This window comes from Lacerta agilis, chromosome 16 (genome assembly GCF_009819535.1).
Source record: "Lacerta agilis isolate rLacAgi1 chromosome 16, rLacAgi1.pri, whole genome shotgun sequence".
Lineage (NCBI taxonomy): Eukaryota > Metazoa > Chordata > Lepidosauria > Squamata > Lacertidae > Lacerta > Lacerta agilis.
Window position 1 is genome coordinate 38,604,334 of NC_046327.1, and position 11,885 is coordinate 38,616,218.

Below are 11,885 nucleotides of genomic sequence, written 5' to 3' on the forward strand. Positions count from 1 at the left end.
TAGGTTATTTCTTTTGTTTTCAAAGAGGCATGCCCGGTTGAAACTGCTTATTGGGGTTAGTTACCAGTATTCCTACAGTATGAAGAGTCACTATATGACTCCTACTTTCTTTAAAGTCAATTAAAGTTCAAGATCAGCAATGACTTTTCTACTTCTACCAGGCATATTCCCTCCTCTGTTAACAGTGTGTAAGTACTTCACCCTTCCAAATACAATAGTTGTAGAAATCAACTTTATTAACTCAATCACCAATAATTTACAACCCAAGGAACAATCCATGAAGCTGAGCTTGGTGCTGCTCCTCCAGGTTTCCTCTGCTCCTCCAAGCCCATGATTGGGTTTTAACGGAGGTGCTTCATAATGAGAGGAGAGACCTCTGGCCCAACCAAATGGCTTTTTAAGTCGCCCACCCTCCTTTTGGACCAGCTGCTCAGTCTGACCAAAAGCTGGGAGAGCTCAATAACAAGCAGAACTATTCCAATAAATAATTCAAGTTACCATCTTCTCCAAAATCAAGTGTCCGCAATTTACCTGCTTGCAGGAAAGTACTTCAAAATTAATCCCATCAGATGGCAGGAAGGATCCAGCCACCGTGTTGCATATATTGTACTAGATTACCAACTGATAAGGAGCATTCCGAGGATCATTTTGCTGTAGAAGATAACAGCACACTGATACAAAGGCTCAGGTGCTGCCCTTTTCAATCCCAGAACCTACAATGGATAAATGAAAACTATTTTGCCACCTCATGATGCAGCTTCAGGGCTGGCACTGGAATTATTATCCTGAGGGGACGCATTGGCCCCACGGGGTGTCACTTCAATGATACGTGGTTTGTCAATGATGCGAGCGGTCTGGTTGCCCTTCTCCACAATGCCAATGATCCAGGCTTGGTGTCCTTCTCCATATTTGGGAGATTTGATCTCTGCACAGAAGCGAGCAGCCTGCTCTCGGGGTAAACAGATCAGCAGCCCACCTGCCATGTAAGAGCAAGTTAAGGTCACTTACAGATTTAAATTCCCTTCAACCCAACCTTCACCTCCTGTAGCGCAGGCTATCCATCTTACCAGATGTCTCGGGGGATGTTCCTTGTAGTAGCCGTGACCGGTTGCCACACGCTTTGCTAATAGCGGCCATTTTGGCAAGGATAGGCAGATTGTGGATGACAAATGACACCTCACTGCGCTGCTGTTTGGCCAAATTCTGTGCATGACCCAGAATACCAAAGCCTGTAATATCTGTAGCAGCATGGGCATTGAAAGTATGCATCAAGCTGGCAGCTGAAAGACCAAAAGCATGAACATTTAAAAGCAGAAGTAATGGCAAAGTAGCAGTCACAATCGCTGCTAGCAATCTCCAAACAACCAGTCTAGCAACCTAATACAGCAAGAACCAATCACTACTTCACCAGGAGGCAGCTTCTGGAGAGTAGTAGCAACATTATGTGTTCAGCAGGGATGCAGTAACCTTTGGCTTTATATATACGATGTACATTAATTCTTCATTAATACCTGCCCATCATGGTATTGGGAAATTGGGTCCACTCAGATCCTACAGCCTCATGTCTAAAAGGATGGAAATCTTTTCAGCCCAAGGGCTGCACTCCCTTGCAAGCCACTTTCCAGGTCAGTGTTAAGACACAGGCAGAGTAATGGATACTAGGGATGCACACTGGCTGTATGTGTACCCTGAATTCATGGAAGGTCCTCACATTCCTTCAGAAGGGGTGCACATGCCTGCAAGTTGCATTAGTGGCCAAAATTGTGGAAACCTTTTGGAAAAAGTGTATTTCCGAGGTTTGATGGCTCATAACACTTTTTTGGGAGTAATACCATAACATTATAAATCAGTGGAAAGATAATTTAATGAAGAATGTAATGCAATAACAGCAGTCATAAAGAAGAAGCGTGAAAAAATAGAAAAAACGAGATATACAAAAATTATCACGTCAATTAATAGTTAGGTAACCTTTAGCTTTAATTACGGCCTTACAACACTTTCCTGTGGAGTTAACCAAGTTTTTTTAGTTCTGCAGCTGTAATAATGTGAAACCAAGATTGAATTATTGCCTCCATTAATTGGGTTTTCATGCTGGGTTGCTTCTGACTAACAAGTTTCTTTAGTTGGCTCCATAGATTTTTGACTGGGTTAAGGTCTGGGCTATGTATTATTGGGCATTTACATTCCCATTAGTAACACAAATTATGTCCACACCTTTTGCTGTCATACAGCCCCAGATCATAACACTAACTGGGTGTTTCACAATACTTGTAATGCAAGTAGAATGGAAATCTTCTCCGATTCTTCTCACATATTTCATGCCATCACTACCAAAAGCAAGGAGATTTGGGTCTCATCCCTCCAAATAGCACTGTCCCATTGTTCCACTATCCAGTTAACATGGGTTTTAGCCCAGTTTGATCTTTTCAACCTTTGTTTGATATAACAATGTCTTTTTCCTTGGAATTCTAGCATTTAGACCATACAGGTGAAACTCGAAAAATTAGAATACCGTGGAAAAGTTCATTTATTTCAGTAATTCAACTTAAAAGGTGAAACTAATATATATATTAGACTCATGACATGCAAAGCGAGATTTGTCAAGAGATTTGTCATTATTTGTTATAATGGTGATGATTATGGCGTACAGCTGATGAAAACCCCAAATTCACAATCTCAGAAAATTATGGTATTACAAACTTTGTTGCATTACATTCTTCATTAAATTATCTTTTCATTGATATATAATTTTATGGTATTACTAAAAAAAAAGTGTTATGAGCCATCAAACCTTGGAAATACACTTTCCCCAAAATGTTTCCACAATTTGGGCCACTAGTGTATATAGTTCTGCCAGCAAAAGTTATGGACTCAATTTCCCCTTGTTTAAAAGTATCAAATTTTGAAGGTGATCTGCACTAGGGCTGGGCGATATCTCGTTTTCAATATAATGATATATCACCCAGCTAAACATTGCAATATACCGATACATCACAATATCTGAAATAAGATTGAGCTAACTTATGGGTCTAAATCACCACACACTGATTAAATCATCACTTTCATCAGCAGGCAAGCCAAAATCCATCCAAACAGGACTTTGGTTTTGGGCTTGGATATTCAGGCCCAGGACAATCCAAAATACAGTGGTGAATCAGAGTGAATACAAATAATCTGGGAAAATATTGAACAACAAAATAATAATGGAAATTTGATGCATATAATTAATGGTTTAGTTGAAGCATGCTATCATTGAGTTAATTTTCATACAAAGATTTCTGGAGAATATATTAATGTTCTATGCAGTTTTAGGGGCAAATTAAAAATTTACAAAATTAAACTTGCATATGATTAACAATTTAATCTGTTTTCTACTAATTTAAGAGTAATTTATGTAATTTAGAGTGTCAAATTGCAACTCCTTCCCAACTCAAGAGGGTCAACTGAAATTCTATATATGAGTAAGCCCCCCCCCCAGTTCAGCTAATTTTACTTCTACTTTCCTGTGAGTAAGCCCCATTGAATTTAGTAGGGCTTACTTCTGAGTAGACACACATTTGCTTGTACTGCTTACCAACAAGCACCCACCTTCCCCATCATTCTTGCCTCACAACACTCAATCACCCATTTCAGCACGAGGCAGCAACTGTTAAATCTTCTCCCTCTTCATTACCTCTTATTGTGACACAGAAGGCCCCCCCCAAACCCCCATCCCATCATTCTCTCCCTTTTTATCAAAGGGAAGGAGGAAGGGCAAGAAGCAATGATATAGTATCCTTTAAATTAAAAAGCCTCCTTTTTATTTGAGGAAGGCTATTTAGGGTGAACCAACTATGTCTTACACAGCAACTTTATTTTTGTTCTTTTATGGGGGCGGGGGAGAAGGGGCTGCATCAAAGCCTCAGACAGTAGTAAAAGGAGGGAAGAGAAAGGCATGTGCAGGCACACAAGCAGAGTGGCAGATGGGGAGATGGGAATAAAGAGAGCCTTAACAGGGTAACTTGTTTTTTTGTTCTTTCTTTTACACGGGAAAGGTACTGCTCCCAGCCTCAGATGGGTAGTAAAGGCATCAGGGAAGGGAGAGCCGCTTCATGCACACACGCGGGAGTCAAGAAAAAGACTCAAATAACAGGCAACTTTTTTGTTCTTACTCTGAAGAAAACAACCGTTTGTTCTTTCAGCAAGAACCCCCGAGCCTTCTCTGCAAACCACACCTACCAGCCTGCCATGCCGGCTACTAGTCTACTTTAAGCAAGCAGAACCTAGTCTTATAAGTTGCTGCTGGTTTCCCAGCTACTTTCATAATCGTCACCTGCAGAGGCAGTGGAGCCAAGCTGGGGCTCGCTACAGAATCAAAACATAGTGATAGCTGCTACTCCTGCTCTTGTGAGTCACTTGCTGCTTCTGTAGGAGGCACCAGAAGCACTAAGAAGCACACGGTTTTCTCAAATTCATGATGTTTGCCAGATAACATTTTATGAAAGTTATCATGATGTGGATTTCCTAATCGATTTTGAACTATATATTGAAAAATCACTCAGGTCTAATCTGCACACATATCGGCAGATGGAACCTTAAATCACCTGAGCTTTATTACTTTCATCTCAATGATAGCTTTTTGTGATGAGAAATACTGATCAACTGCTGTCTGTAAAAATAAAAACTATTCTTGTACACAGGCCCGTCTTAGAGGGATCGGCCGCCGTGGCGCAGCGATCCCTCGGCGCCCCCAGCCTGCCGCCTCTCCGCCCGCCTCCCTCCCGCGCTGGCCGCCCCTCGGGAGAGGGGGTGGGCGAGCAGGGATGAGAGGCGTGGCGTTGGAGCGGGCGCCCGCGCGCCGGCGGGCGGAGGATGAGGGGCGGGCGGGCAGGCGGGCGCTCGTGCACCGGCGGGAGGGCGGGCGGGCTGCAAGCTGGCCGCCCTTGCCTCCCAGAGCCCCAGCTGGAGGGCTGGAAGGTCGCGCAAAGCCCCGCGCCGCTTCAGCGCTCCAGCTGGGGCTCCGGGAGGCGAGGGCGGGCGGCTTACAGCCCGCCCGCCCGCCGGCGCGCGAGTGCCTGCCTGCCCGTGTGGGCGGGGGCGGGTTGGGGAGGGGGAGCCCGGTATGCCGGTGGGCTCGCGGGGGCGCCCCTGGGGTGCCCTGCGCCCTGGCGCGCCGCGCCACCGGCCTCTATGGATGAGACGGCTCTGCTTGTACATAAAACAAAACATTCCATATTTCAACACATTTTCTCCTTTAAAGATGAAGGTTAAAAGATGAAGATTAGAAGAATTCAGAAGGTCCTGGGACTCGAATGCCCCAAAAACGTGAGAAATACATGTGCAGACTGTCAAGATTTATTTCGAATATTTCTATCCCACTTTCTGCCTCAATATGAGGAACTCTAGGTGGACCATGCGTTTTCCAATACAATCAAAAACCTTTGTGTTCTAGATGACATGTAGGAGGTCTCCAGTAAAACCATAGGTATAGCATCCTGGTTTTTAATAATAATAATAATAATAATAATAATAATAATAATAATTGCATTTGCTGCCACAGTGGTGTCAATCCTTTGTCTTGTAAATGAAGAACAATCCCCCCATACCTGTCCTATTCAACATGGCCATACTGAACATGGCTTCCTGATATGCCAGTTCAACATCTTCTCTGGAGACCACCAGCTTAATTTTATTCCACCGTTCTGGCTGAAATGGAAAAGTAGTATGTTAAGAAATGGTTTTGTGGCTGTATTTCTCACTAGCAAATTCAGGGGTCTCTAGCTCCTAAATCAAGTTAGTACAATGCAACATGTCTATACTAACACCATCTCCTTGACCAGGAAGCTTCTTGACCTTGGGGTGTGCTTAGGGGATCTGCTCTTCATATTGGGCCAGAGACAGGCAGATTCAGGGTGCTGATTAGGGCCGCTCTGTTGCCCAGCAGCATCCCTGATCTAGCTGGCGGATGTAGTCTTGGGGATACTGTTGCAGGACCCTAAAATGGTAATTTTGAGTGACTTCAAGATCCACACGGAGGCTACTATCAGGAGAGCTTGAAACTTTGTGGCCTCCATGACAACCATGGATCCCTCTCAGATAGTTATCGGTCCAACACACCAGGCAAGGCACACCCGATGTGATCTTTGCCCCCAAGTGATATGAGGGATGGACTGAAGGTAGAGGGAGTACAATGCATTCCCATGTCATGGTCAGACGATTATCAGGTTAAGTTTAGACTCACAGTGGCATCCCCCCCCCCAAGGGTGGTAGGCCAATTCAGGTAGCCTGTCCTCAAAGATTGATGAAATCAGATTCCTGAATGCTCTGTGATTTTCTGTGGACAAAGCCGGTGATCCTGTCCAATTCCTGGTCTCGCTTTTGAAACAGGTGGTTTTTGAACATCCACTCTGGCATTTTGTAGCCCAATCAGCTCCTTGGTACTCTTGAGGAGCTCCGGACTATGAAACAAGCTGGACAAAGACTAGAGTGCAAGTGGTGCACGTCTCACTCTGAAGCTGACCAAACACTGGTAAGAACACACAATTGTGCCTATGTGGCAGTGTGAGCTGCAAAAAAGGCTCTCTTTGCAGCTCGTATTGTCTCCTCTAGGTAGCCAGTGGAGTTATTTCAGATGGTCTGGAGCAGGGGTCCCCAAACTAAGGTCCGCAGGCTGGATAAGGCCCGAAGGACTTGTTTATCTGGCCTGCGGCAACCCCTGCCGCCTGCTCTTACCGGCACTGCGCTGCTGCCCTCTTCCAGGTCGGAGGAGGCCCATGTACATAAGCTATTTCCAGTGCTCCTCCGACCTGGAAGTATGCCAGAAATAGCGTGTGCGCACGTGTATGGGCGCGCACTCCCCCGCCTTCCTTGCGATCAGCGCTGGAGACCCCAGCCCCAGGCATGGTAAGTTTGCTGATCCCTGGTCTGGAGGTTATTGACTTCCAATGTGGAGAAGGGACCTTTGAAGCATCCAAAGACCCCCTGTGACCAACTGGCTATGCACTTTGAGGATGAAGTCATTCAACTTTGGAGTGATCTCCACTCTCCATTTGTTGGAAGTACCCAGTGCCACTATTGAGGATGTTTTGTGGGATCAGTTTCACCTTACACAAGCAGCTCATCTGGACAAGGTGCTGGGGCAATAAATGCATCCAACCACGTGCCCCTTGTTGCTCCTAGCTTATTAAAACTATACATACAAGAGGATCCCCTGCAGATAGATAGATAGAGGAATACAAATGGATGCACAAGTTTCCCCACAGATGAGCACTTACGTTATCTAGCCATTGATGAGCATTTACAGCCACTTGAGTCCCCAGTGGTTTAGTCAGCACAAGAACATCCCCTGGAACAGCACTGTCTGGCCTAAAATCATAAGAAACAGAAGCTCATATTCAGACCTACTTATTTATGTTTAGTAGTTATAGCCTGTCCATAACAGAGTTCTTAGTGTGGTGTCTAAACCTGGGTCCAAAGTTTATCTTCCCAAGTCAGTAACAAGAGACAGCATTCCTGTAGATTGGGGGTGGGGAACCTTCTTGTCCTAGCAGGCAAAATCTTTAGTTCCCTTTGCCTTGCAGGCCAACTTTGAATGGTGTATGGTCCAGCCAACCTGTCAAAGTTAGCCTGCGGGGATGGGAGGAGACAGTGACTAAGCAGAATTGAATTGAACTGATACTCAGGAGTTCAATTCTGTTTTTTGTCACAGGATATAGCTGCATCTCTTCCTGCAACAACACAATGACAAATGTGACATCAAGTGTGCAGCAAGTGGCCATAGTTGGGGGGAAATGGGCTGGGAGACCAAATATGACCTCTGGTTCCCCATCCTTGCTGCAGACCATGGCAACCTCCAACCCTGTTAAGTCTATGATGCTGCTGAACACAGCTGAAAGAGACAACACCACCCAGCTCTTCCAGCAAGTCTCAGTAATACAAGGCCAGGTCAGCTGCTGCCTCAACCATCAAATCATGGATGAGGAAGCATTAATATGGTCCCAAAATAAACTCGCATACAGGCAGATTACAAAGCCAGTCCTGGTTATCTGAATCACAGACTGGATCATTTGTTTTCAGAGCATTATTTACATTACTATAGTCTCATCTTCCCCATGACTTTATGATCACTGTGACAGCACAAGCAGCAATATTGTTAGTCCTGGAATAGATAAGAGGATTTGCCAGCACCCAACCCTACTGTTTTTTGCTCTAAAGTGGCATGGGCAATCCCTAGCCCAACTCTACCATTTCATTATGTGATTCAGTGATCCCAATGTCTAGCAAGCATCCTCTAAACCTTTCAGCTGTTAAGACTGCAACACAATTACCTCTCTTGTAAATACCTCTATGGCATGCATTTTCAAATCAGGTGTCTTCTAATGAGATGCATTTACTCACATGATGAACTCATTGGGCTGGCATACAACTGTTGCAACCCCTCCAACAATGATCCAAGGATTCAGGACAGTCTGCCCACCAGTTACTGAGGTGCCACCATCTTCTGCTGCATCCCGAAAGCCCTTGATTATCAGTGGCATTATTTTCTCCCGCTCCTGGGTGAAGGATAAAATAAAGGATTCAGAAAATCAAGACTGTTGTGGAAAGCTGTGTCAGGGATATTAAAGACTGTTTCCTACCTGTATGTTTCACAGAAAGGCGGGGTCTATAAAGCACTTACTCTGTGAAGTGTCATGCAATCACATTTCAAGCATCAAACCAAGCCATTGTTAAGGAAGCTAAACTATATGTTTTTTTGATTCCCAAGTTGACAAGCAAATATTTGCAACTGGCCAGCCATTGTTCGGTGTGATAAATGAGCCGACACATCACCATCTCTGGTGAGCATCACAGAAACAAGACTGCCAATGGAAAACCTAAACCATGGTTTGGCCTTTTAGTCTGGATGCCAGAATTATGGTCAACACAAACTAGTTTGACATGTCTGAACTAAGTTTCTGATCTTATTCCTTGCAAATAATCATTCACTTAAATCCTAGTGGGTTTACTTTAACTGGCAGTGGCTCTCCTAAGTATCAGGCAGGGATAATACACACCACCTATTACCCAATTATTTAACTGGGGCTGCCAGGGATTGACCATAAACCTCTGACAAGTGAGGCATGTGCTCTATAAATTATTCACTTCAAAATGTTCATAGGTATCATTCCTTCCAGGCCGTAGCCAGGCTGAAACAAACTATAGCTCTGCAGGTGAAGCCAGAGAAACAAGTTCCTTTTTCTGAAATCCACTTGTGCCATAATTACCTACCATAATTATGTCAAAAAACTGTACATTAAAATATTCATTTTTCCTATTTAAGTAAAATGTATTTCTAGAGACAAAATTATCCATTATACTTCTCACCTCCTCAGTCATTTTCTGGCTTACACTCAGGAGCATAAGCATGTTGTCACACTCTGTGATGCCCATGGCGTAGATGTCACTCAGCACGTTGGCACAGGCAATGCGGCCCTGGATCAGACACATGCAGCAAAATATATAGAATGAGGAAGATGACACACAAGGCAACTGTCTCACCTCACAAATTACCATGTTCCATTACAAACATGCTTAATTCTTTTTCATCCAGTCTAGCCTGCTCACCATCATATATGGGTCCTCCACTAATGGATAAAAGAAGTCTGTGGTCTGTACAAGGGAGAGACCCCCATGCCTCAATGGGATCACACAGGAGTCCATTCCAATGCCTGTGGAGAGAAGGGACCCCAAGCACATCAGCACCTTTAGAAGTATTCCCACCCCAAACACCTACTTGTTTTATGTCAGTGATGGCCAAACTTTGGCCCTCCAGCTGTTTTGGGACTACAATTCCCATCATCCTTGACCGCTGGTCCTGTTAGCTAGTGATGATGGGAGTTGTAGTCCCAAAACAGCTGGAGGTCCAAGTTTGCCCATCACTGTTTTAGGTAGTCAGAACAGTCCTATCTTCAGCCCAGGTCCACAAATGCAGCCAAATGAGGAATAATGTCCCAGAGTCCAAAGATTATACTGTACAGTGGTACCTTGGTTCTCGAACTTAATCTGTTCCGGAAGTCCATTCCAAAACCAAGGCACGCTTCCCAACAGAAAGTAATGCAAGACAGATTAATCCATTCCAGGCTGTTGAAAAACTACCCCTAAAACGCTTCTCCCCACTGCCCCAATCAGCATGATCTTTCAAGATCTCTCTCTCTCTCAGGTCAAAGCAGCTGGGCTTCAGAGCGCTGCTGGGAGGCTTCTCCCCACTGCCCCAATCAGTGCGATCTCTCTAAAAATGGAAGCGCAACACTAAAAACATAATCTCAGGACACGTCTGACATCCAAAAAAATTTCCGGAACCGGAACACTCACTTCCAGGTTTGCGACGTTCGGGTTCTAAGTTGTTCGTCAACTAGGCTGTTTTGAGAACCAAGGTACCACTCTAGAATGGACTTTAGTAAGGAAGGAATGATATAGTACAGTACTTGTAATTAAGTGGTCTTAAGTGTTTAACACCGTCTCCACATTATATTCTTGAAATCTTTGAAATAATTAATGTAATTTTTTTGGAGTGAGGGAGGCAAATTCAGCCTAGAGCTTCTGGTGAAGGTTAATATGTCGTTAAGAAAACGACATATTCGAGTTGAAAAACAGAACAGCAGGGAGAGGTCTACGGAGCGCCAGAGCCTTTCTCCGGGATCAGCAAGCTACCCCGCTGCAGGATACGGGGCGTTTATTTAACGGAGAAAATCCGAAAAACGCCTCCCACCCCCGCCTGGCGGTGGCAGCGCATCGTAGGCCTCCCCCTTCGGGGCTCGCCCGCCTCCTTCCGCGGCCTTCAGAGCGCCCCCCCCCCTCGGGTTCCCTCAGCCTCCCTCTCGCTTCGAGTCTCACCGAGCGTCCGGGAGGCTCCGCCGACACCAGCAGCCGCCTCCCCGGCCCCTGCCTCTCCCGCGCGGGCCCCGCCGAGTCCCTCCAGGAGCCTGAGCAGCGTCTCCTGGGGGACTTTGCAGCCTCAGCCGCGCAGCTCCCCGTAGCTGGTGAGCCGCCAGTCCGGGCTGAGCCCCAACGCCTCGGGCTCGAAGGGCCGGTAGCCCGGCGGGCCGGGGGGGGTTGGGGCGGCCGCCGCCGCCGCCGCCGCGGCCAAAGAAGGAAGGCCGGCCGAGGGGGAGCCTGCGAGCGCCGCCATGACGCCTTCCAGAGCCGGGCGAAGTCAGCGGAGGGAGAGGGGCGGCCGTTGGGCGGACTGAGGAGAAAGGGCGGGAACGCCGGGCTGCCTCTCGGAGCTCTCGCGAGGGCCGCACTCACGCGCAGGCGCCCCCTCGCGCTCTGCTGGGTGCTTCCGGCTCCGTTCGAATAAGGGGCGGGGCGGGCGGCGTGTGACGTAGGAGCGTCTCTTCCGAGGTGAGCGCAGGAAGTTGCCATCCAGGGCTGGAGCTGCTGGGTTCTGCTGCGCCGCCCCGGACCCTGTGGCGCCTGAATCGGACTGTCGGATTCCATGGCGTGCCTGTGCTGCCGTTACCTGCTGCTCTATAATGTTGCTGCCTATTCTGAAATGGTGTCACTCGGCTAGCTCCGCCCTTGGGGGGGGGGACCCATCTTTTAAAACCCCCTCTCAGGCACACAACACATGCCTCGGAAGCGGGAGACACACCTGCACAGATGGCACCGAGCTGAAGCCCAGCCGCCTCACCTGACATCCAGCAGAGCCCCTCCCCCCCCCGTATTGGAGAGGGTGTTCACGACCAGTGCCCGAAAATTAAGACACGGACATATTCGGCCAGATGGGCGGGGTATAAATAATAAATTATTATTATTATTATTATTATTATTATTATTATTATTATTATTATTATTATTATTATTATTATTATTCGGAATACGTCCGGGCGGAATTTGCTATAATTGGTCAAAATAGCAGCACATAT

General features: G+C 46.4%; 1 protein-coding gene across 1 annotated transcript; it reads right to left on the reverse strand.

The window, feature by feature from the left end:
* Positions 1-215: 215 nt before the first annotated feature.
* LOC117060526 (selenide, water dikinase 2-like) lies at positions 216-11,161 on the reverse strand. Its single transcript, XM_033172815.1, has 8 exons — positions 10,852-11,161; positions 9,583-9,686; positions 9,343-9,450; positions 8,377-8,531; positions 7,254-7,344; positions 5,586-5,685; positions 1,068-1,280; positions 216-976 (listed from the first exon to the last, which is right to left on the reverse strand). Exons 1-8 carry the CDS (start codon positions 11,144-11,146, stop codon positions 747-749), a joined length of 1,296 nt encoding a protein of 431 aa, XP_033028706.1. The 5' UTR covers positions 11,147-11,161; the 3' UTR covers positions 216-746.
* Positions 11,162-11,885: the final 724 nt, after the last annotated feature.